This window comes from Otolemur garnettii, unplaced genomic scaffold, assembly GCF_000181295.1.
Source record: "Otolemur garnettii isolate 467f Iridium unplaced genomic scaffold, OtoGar3 scaffold00056, whole genome shotgun sequence".
In the NCBI taxonomy this organism is placed as follows: Eukaryota; Metazoa; Chordata; class Mammalia; order Primates; family Galagidae; genus Otolemur; species Otolemur garnettii.
In genome coordinates this window covers 3,398,622-3,407,130 of record NW_003852451.1, presented here as the reverse complement: position 1 = coordinate 3,407,130, position 8,509 = coordinate 3,398,622, and the positions used below count along the sequence as shown (strand labels likewise).

Sequence of the window (8,509 nt, the reverse complement as noted above, 5' to 3'; positions counted from 1 at the left end):
CCCAACATAAATCTCAAGGCACAGAATGAGAGAACCGTGTGTTAGCTGTGGCTCTGACAGTCTGCCCAGTGTCCCTCCTCCATCCTCTGACAGTGTGTCCGCTCCAGCCAACCTCAGTGTAGTTATGGGAAACAGGTGGACAAGGGCTTGGCCCCCGCCCAGAACACGGACACACAGGCTGCCCAGTCCTTCCTTAGTTCTCTTGGCCTTCCCTCACGGGAGTTCTTTGAAAAGTAAAATGTAAATCTTTAAAAAATTCTAATGTTCTTAACTGTGTTCACCCTTAAGAGAAGTCAAGGAAAGGACAGAAAGAAACGTGAGGTGAGGCTAGAAAGACAGAAATGGCTTACATTTCTTTTTGGGAGAAAAAAACTTAAAGAGAAAGACATTCCCATTCAAGTTTTCCACCCTCCTTAAATCATAAACTAAGTGACGTGAGCTGAGTCTCTTTCCTCACAAGCACCTCTACACTGATATTACTGTCCTGTCTTTTTAAAACAGCATGGGGTGGGGACTTCTGCACCATCATCATTACCATCATCACCACCATCACCGTCTTCACCATCGTCAGCACCACTGTCATCACCACCATCACCACTATTATCATCACCACCATCACCACCACCATCATACTACCACCACCATCACCACCATTATCATCACCATCACCACCACTATCACACCACCATCACCAGCACATCACCAGCACCACCATTACCACCATCACCACCATTATCATTCCCACCATCACCACCATCACCAGCATTATCACCACCACCACCACCATCACCACCACCATCATCACCACCATGACCACCACCATCATCACCACCACCACCACCACCATCACCACCACCATCATCACCACCATGACCACCACCATCACCACCACCACCATCACCAGCATTATCACCACCATCACCACCATTATCATTCCCACCATCACCAGCATCATCACCAGCATCATCACCACCATTATCATTCCCACCATCACCACCATTATCATTCCCACCATCACCAGCATCATCACCAGCATCATCACCACCATTATCATTCCCACCATCACCACTATCACCATCACCACCATCACCAGCATCATCACCAGCATCATCACCACCATCACCACAACTATCACAGCACCATCATCACCACCATTATCACCACCATCACCACCATCATCACCACCATCACCACAACCATCACAGCACCATCATCACCACCATCACCACCATCATCACCACCATTATCACCACCATCACCAGCACCATCACACCACCATCATAGCACCATCACCATCATCATCACCACCATCATCACCATCACCATCATTGACTTGTTGCTCCTTTTTGGAGAATGAATGGCTTCATGTCCAACTGCTCTTCACCTACATTTGTGCAGCATACCATAAATGAATGGTTATGATATCAATGACAGCCACTGGGCTACTCAAGCCTCTCATAGGCCAACACCACATGCCACTTAGCAGTATGATACAAGCTGGTCAGCCCAGGGATTTCTCCCCTGATCCCAGGGATTCTCAGGAGGCGAGTCCCCCTCAGCACACATACAACTTTCATAAAGGATGAAATTCCAGCTTGCCCTTACAAGAATTAGCTAAGTTTCCTTTATGAAAGCAACGGCTGGAAACACCTAGATTGAATACAAGTGTGAGCAAGTGGATGGATCCCCCAGACCTTGACCATGGTCTCTGCATGGAGACCTTCCTGGTCAGGTGGCTCTCTGACCCTGACTGGCCTGGTCACTCACCGCTGCCCCCAGCCTGCTCCTACTTCCCTCTCGTCAGAGCTGCCAGGATGAGCTGCCTGAGCATCCAAGACTCATCTGTGACAAGATAACAGGGGAGAAGCCGCCCCTGTGGAGCTGCTAGACTAGGACCTCGGGAACCCCTGAACACAACCACCCGATACCTACTCAAATACAGAGCCCATGAAGTTATGGTACTGATTGTAAATGGTGGCTGAGACACACATATTGGTGGAGTCACAGGTACCACACAGAGTCTTAGTATTGTCACGCTGGAACTACTGCACGTACCTGCATGCTTTGAGGAGGGGCTCCGTGGGAGGGAGGATCTGGGTCAGGGTGGTGTAGCAGGGAATGGCTACAGCGTTGTAGAATCCAAGCTGCCTCAGTGCAGAAGCCACAGGCAAGAAACAAAACCGTCCGTTAGTGATTCTAGTCATACTTACATTTCTTAGTTTTCTGTTTTTGAAGCTTAATTGCAAAATTAAATGTTCTAGTTTTGACACATGTGATATTTGGGATATTATTGTAGTATGCATTTTAAAATGCATTAAAATACATCCTAGAAATGAAATGTAAAACTTAAAATATGTTTTAAAAGTTAATGCCATTGGCATCTAGAACCCAGGTACATTAAATGACTATTTATAGATCATTCAATCTACAATTCAAGTCCTTTTCTCATGTCTGGGGAAAACTAGTGCTCTATTACGGACATTTCAAAGTCAGCCCTGCCAGCCATCTCTTCCAGCTTGACAGTCAGGAGTTGTAACAGTGTTTTCTGTTCCTCTGGGCTTTGCCCCTTGTTTGTTCTCCTAACACTTTATTCGCCCCCCACCCCACCCCTTTTTTGACCTACAATAAACACTGATGATTTCATAATAGACCTTTCAGGCTACCATTTTCTCTGTACATATTAGGTTTCACAATTTGAAAATTGTAGTACTCTAAAAATAAGAAAGAACACCTTCTTAGGAATTCCAGGTCACAGAGAATAAAGGAAGCTGCCTTGAACTGACCTATAAGGCCAGGAAAAGACCATAGGTCCCGTGAACCATAGGACAGTCTGTGGCTATGAGCAGCTGTCCAAATGGCTGACAGCACACACAAGATAAAACTGGCTCCCCAGGTGAGGTCACTCCCAAACCACGGCTCTCTAATTCCTAAACAAAACTGAGATTTAACCAGACGCAACAAAGAGTTCAGAAGCATCAGACACATGTGGTCCCTTTTGCTTCTTCCTTTGCTCAATCTGCCACCACAGTGAGGGATATAGTTTGGATCAGGATGAAATGGGATCCCAGTGTTGGAGGTGGGGTCTCCTCATGAATGGCTTGGTGCTGTCCTCACAGTAATGAGTCAGTTCTTGCTCTCTTAGTTTGTACAGACTTCTGAGAGCTAGTTGTTGAAAAGAGACCAGTTACCTGCCCCCCCCCACACACACACACTGAATCCCCTTCCTTCTGCCTTGATGAGAATTCTCCCCAAACTGCCCTCAGCAGATGTCAGAGCCAGGCTGCTTATATGGCCTGGAAAACCTTGGGCCAAATCACCCTTTTTTCCTACAAATGACCCAGCCTCTGTATTCCTTTAGCACAATACCACCCAGACTAAGACAGAAAATTAGTACCACTGAGTGGGGCAAAGCTGTAAAGATACTGAAACTGTGGAAGTGGCTTTGGATTTGAGTACAGAACGGGCAGAGGTTGGAAGAATGTGGAGGGCTCAGAAGACAGGAAGATGGGGGAAGGTTTAGTCCTTAGAGACTTGTAGAGTGGTCTCTACCAAATGCTGCTAAAAATATGGCCAGAGAAAGCTGATTAGAGCCCCGATGGACATGAGGAACTCACGGGAACTGGAGGGGAAGTCGCCCTGGTCATGTTGCAGTGAAGAACTTGGCAGTACTGTGTCTCTGCCCTGGGACTTTGTGGGAGGCCAAACTTGGGAGTGATCTGACCTACGGTATCTGGCAGAAGAAATTTCTAAGCAGCAAGGTGTTCAAAGAATGGAAGTGATGTGGCTGTTTCTACAGGCTGATAATCAGATTTAGCAGCAAAGAAGTGACCCGAAGTTGAAACGGGCACTTACAATGGAAGCAGAGAGTAAAATCTGGAAAAGGAGCAGCTTGTTAGGTGGTAGAGGAGCAAAGAGCTGCAGGACAACCACAGGCTAGAAAGTTCAGGCAGATAAAAGGGGGCCGGGAGCTGATGGCCAAGCAAGTGGCAGAATGCTCCAAGGCACTGCAAAGATCCCGGAGGCTGCCCCTCCTGTCCCAGCAGGCTCCAGAGGACAAAGTGGTGGGGAGACACCCCCAGGTGTTCCAGGTGTTGCTAGCCCCTGCATCTGAGGGTGCCCTTCCCTGCATCCGCACTGTCCCGGCTCCAACCACAGCTCAGAGAGTCCCAGCTAGCTCTGAGGCTGCTGCTGGGGAGGGTGCCAAGCTCTAGCCCTGCTGGCTTCACTGTGGCGTGAGCTGCAGGTGGGCAGAGTGCAAGAGTGGTAGGGCTTGGAAGCTTCCCCCTGGATTTCAGGAAGCCCTGGAGCCCGGAGTAGGTCTGCAGGGAGCAGAGCCCCTCCTAGAGTGGCACCTAGACGATGGAATGAACTTCCACCTGGAAGAGCCACAAACACCAGACTCTACAAGCATCAGACTCCATGAGAACAGCCCATGGGCTGCACCGAGCAAAGCTGTGAGCAAGGCTTTGGCCTTTGGGCTGCTCACTCGTATGCATATGCCCAGAGGCGAGATGCGGGTCAAGGGAGATTCTGGAGCTTTAAGATTTAAAGTCTGTTCTGCTGAATTTCAGACTTGCCTAGGGCTGCTTACCCCTTCCTCAGGGCCATCCCTGTCAGGATAGAAATGTTTACTCAACGTCTGTTCCACCACTTTGTTTGATTCCATAAACTCACAACAGCTATAAGGGAACTTGCCTGAGTCTCAGATGAAACTTTGAACTTCTGGGCTGGTGCTGGAACAAGTTAAGACTTTTGGAGACTATTAAGAAGCAATGATTATATTTGCAATGTGAGAACATGAGGTTGCTGAGGGGGGTGGGCTGGGTGTGAGCTTGCCTGCCTGAGTGTGAGCCAAATGAACATTTCTTATAAACTACCCAGCCTCAGGTATTCTAGAATCATGCCTTTGCATTTCCATAGTTAACATTATGTGTCATGCAGAGATTTACTTGTTTTACTATTTAGCAGACATTATGGGGCAAAAGATCCCAAAATATAGATTATTGGAAAGTAGAGCATTATGTTATTATAACAAAGAATAATTTCTTAGTAATCAATAATTAAAAAGTGACATGGTTGGTAAAATATTAGCTTATCACAGAAATATTTTGTTTAAAACCCTCTCCTATTGTAAATAAATCTGGAATTCGGGCAACCCCCCCCCAAACTATTCTAAAACAAACTATTCTGTTAATGTAAAACACATGAATGGAACCTGTACTCTGACCCCCTCAATGAGAAGTTCAGCTGTGTAGATATTGTTGGGATGACTATTTAACAGGGAAGGGAAAATTCAGATCCAGATCTTAAACCATATAATGTAATAAATTCTAAATGAATCAACAAATCAAATGTATAGTAATAAAACAAAAAAGTAACTAAAGAAAATATGGGCAAATATTTATAAATCTCAGAATGGAAAATGGCTTTTAAAATAAGATATGAAAAGCAGACGCTGAACAGGCAAGACCAGCAGCTCTGAGGCCAAATATGGGAAACCTCCACGCACATGTTCACCAGCAGCTAAACTGCAGGACACGGGTGCAGCGTGTGTGCCGAGAGTCAGGGGCACGTGGTGGGGGCACAAAAGCTAAACTGCAGGACATGGGTGCAGCGTGCGTGTGCTGAGAGTCACGGGCACGTGGGGGGTGGACAGCAGCGTGTGTGCTGAGAGTCAGGGGCACATGGGGGGGGGCACAGCAGCTAAACTGCAAGACACGGGTGCAGCGTGTGTGTGCCGAGTAAGGGGCAGGTGGGGGGTGGGGCAGCAGCTAAACTGCAGGACATAGGTGCAGAGTGCGGGGCCGAGAGTCAGGGGCATGGTGGGGGGGGGTGAAGGTGGGGAGTGGGGACAGCTGGTCAGGAAAGCCAAGGACTAGGGGCCACAGCCTTGGAAAAGGATGTGACCTACTTGCAATGCTGATGCCCAGTATGAGCTGAGGACTTGCCTAAATTTGTAGAAGTCAATTTTAAGTAAAGTAGAAGAATTAAAGAATTTATCCAAAACCACCATCCTGTGAATTTTTTTAAATGTCTCTGAACCTATCTATATTATAATTATTTGTACATAACTTTCTTCCTTATTATGCAATTAGAAGACTGATACAGAAAGACCATAATCTAAGAAATACACCATACCACACATAAACACATGCAAAGCTAAGACAACACAAGAGCTCTCAAAACACAAAAATAAACAAATAAAACAAACATAACTGAGGCAGTAAGTCCTGGCAAGAGGATAATTAATGCCAATTTACATTGAGACAAAACTCAAAATGTCCTAAGTTACTAAGGTTTATTTGACAGAAAAAAAAGGGACCTGAATCAAAATCTATGTCACCTCTGAAAAAATCTTTGTATAGACAAACGTGCATTTTCTGCTTTTAAAAGTTCAATAATTCAAGTCCATCCCTGCTTTAAAGTCAGAAAAGGAAGCCCAGGTACTGGGATGGAATGGCATCGGCAGGGGAGAAGGGCTGAGAAGGGTGTCTGTGACTCCTTACACCTCACAGGATTTCCTGATCTTAGTCTAGCTGTCCCCAAACTCCATCTAACACAAGAAGGTTTGGAGTGAGTCTACGTTCTATCCTCTGAGAACAGTGTCCTTCCAGTCCATGAGACAGCCAGACCCTCAAGCGTTTGTTTCCAGTTTTGACTACAACCTTGGGACAAAGTCCCAGCCAGAGCTGGCCCTCAGGTCGGCTGCAGAGACAACCCCGGCTGCAGTCTGCTTGCCTCAGGGTCTCAGCCCGAAGGCTCATCTGAGTGCAATTCTTGTTCTAGTTCTCAGCCCTTGTAGATAAATCACTAAGTTTCTACATCACCAGACCCGGAATGACCCCTTCTCTGTACCCAAACATACTATAAGACAGTGTCCACTTATACTCATGTATGATTTTGTAACCACCTCACACAGTCTGACGTTAATATTCGCAGCCATACCTGGCCTTGTGGGACTTCATCGCTCTTGTCTCTGTCCATCATGGGAATAGGTTGTATCCCTAACTTCTTCATTTCATCACCCTAAGATAAACAGGGGAAAAGGTCAGGCTTTCTCAATTTTCAAGTGGTTCTAAATTTTTAGTAATAAATTCTTCCCTTTATTCATTAATTTTCTTCAAAATATTTGTTTCTGGTCATTGACTGAAAAACATGCCAAAATTATAGAAATGTAATGTATCCCTGTGTAGTGTTTCATCCTGGTGGCCTCCTGTCCTGGCTTACAGAAACGCTGCCACCTCTTCTGGTTTCATCTGGCAGAAACCAGTAGGAGTTCCAAGATGGTCATGGTCATAGTGAGGAGAGACGGCAACCGCAAGCACAGAACGGCCTCAGAGCCTTTCCCACGACATTCTCAAATGGTCTCCAAGGTGTGTTCAGCTCTAGGCTTCAGACAGGAATACTGACAGAGGAAGAGTAAGTAACAATCTGGTAAAATGTGTTTGTAAAGACACAATATTAAGGGAGACACATCATCAAATTTACTATTATAGATAATATTTAGTAAGGAAAGGCTCTGGGCTAAGTAATTTATAAATATTATTTCACTTAGTCCTCATGAAATATTGAGGTAGGTATACAGGGTGGCCATGAAGGTTGTGTGCAGTTTAAAATAATTGCACACGAACCCTATGGTCACCTGTATTATTCCCATTATGGAGATTTTTAAGAACCCCATAGCTGACCACCTTCAGATGGCCTAATTTTCACAGCCGGACGTGCACCACATGTGTGTGTCCGTGCAGCAGCCCCGCTCCTTACGCTGCCCCCCTCTGTGTGCTGAGGACCAGTTTGTCACAGTCCCTTGGGTGGTCGATGTACAGAGGTTCTACTGTACTTATAAAAGTTAAAGCTTAAAATCTTTTTCCTTAACATTTCCTAATTTTTTCCTAACTCCTGCTCCTTCATGTTTAGTATGTTAGTAATTATAATTAAGTTTGTTTTCAAAAGTCAGCAGTACAGATAGCAACTTCCTAGATTAGCTAAAACAGGATCTGCAAACGTGTTAACTGTAACCCTCGTTGAGCATTTTTAGAACAGGATGAAGGCACCTGTCCCAGCTGTCAAAGGCACTCAGGCACAGCTTCTGCACTACTGTTAGCACTAAAGGATTAAACTCAAACTCTTTTCTTTTCTATCGTAAGTGAGTAAAACATACTAAGTCTCTTGCTCTCAAAGACTTTACAAGTCCAATAAGAAAACAGTTTTTTAAATAAACAATGATTTAAATATAGACTTAATGCTAAAAAGGAAAAGAACTCAGTGCTACAGCCATGTTCACAATGCAGGGCTGAACTAAGCTGAGCAATGGCCATGTTCATAACAAAGGGTTGAGCTAGGCTGAGCCATGGCCATGTTCACAGCAAAGGGCTGAGCTAGGCTGAGCCCTGGCTGTGTCCACAATGCAGGGTTGAGCTAGGCTGAGCCATGGCCATGTTCACAGCAAAGGGCTGAGCTAGGCTGAGCCCTGGCTGTGTCCACAATGCAGGGCTGAGCTAGGCTGAGC

At 45.8% G+C, this 8,509-nt stretch overlaps 1 protein-coding gene across 1 annotated transcript in view; it reads right to left on the bottom strand.

Annotated features, from left to right (window-relative positions):
* The window catches only part of PDE10A (phosphodiesterase 10A), a 234,935-nt gene that overhangs the window by 1,753 nt on the left and 224,673 nt on the right, over positions 1–8,509 (bottom strand). Inside the window, exons 20-21 of the mRNA XM_012806706.1 lie at positions 6,946–7,026; positions 2,056–2,144 (exon numbers count right to left, since the gene is read on the bottom strand). Of these exons, the coding sequence (XP_012662160.1) occupies positions 2,056–2,144; positions 6,946–7,026 (170 nt within the window). The remainder of the gene's footprint in view (positions 1–2,055; positions 2,145–6,945; positions 7,027–8,509) is intronic.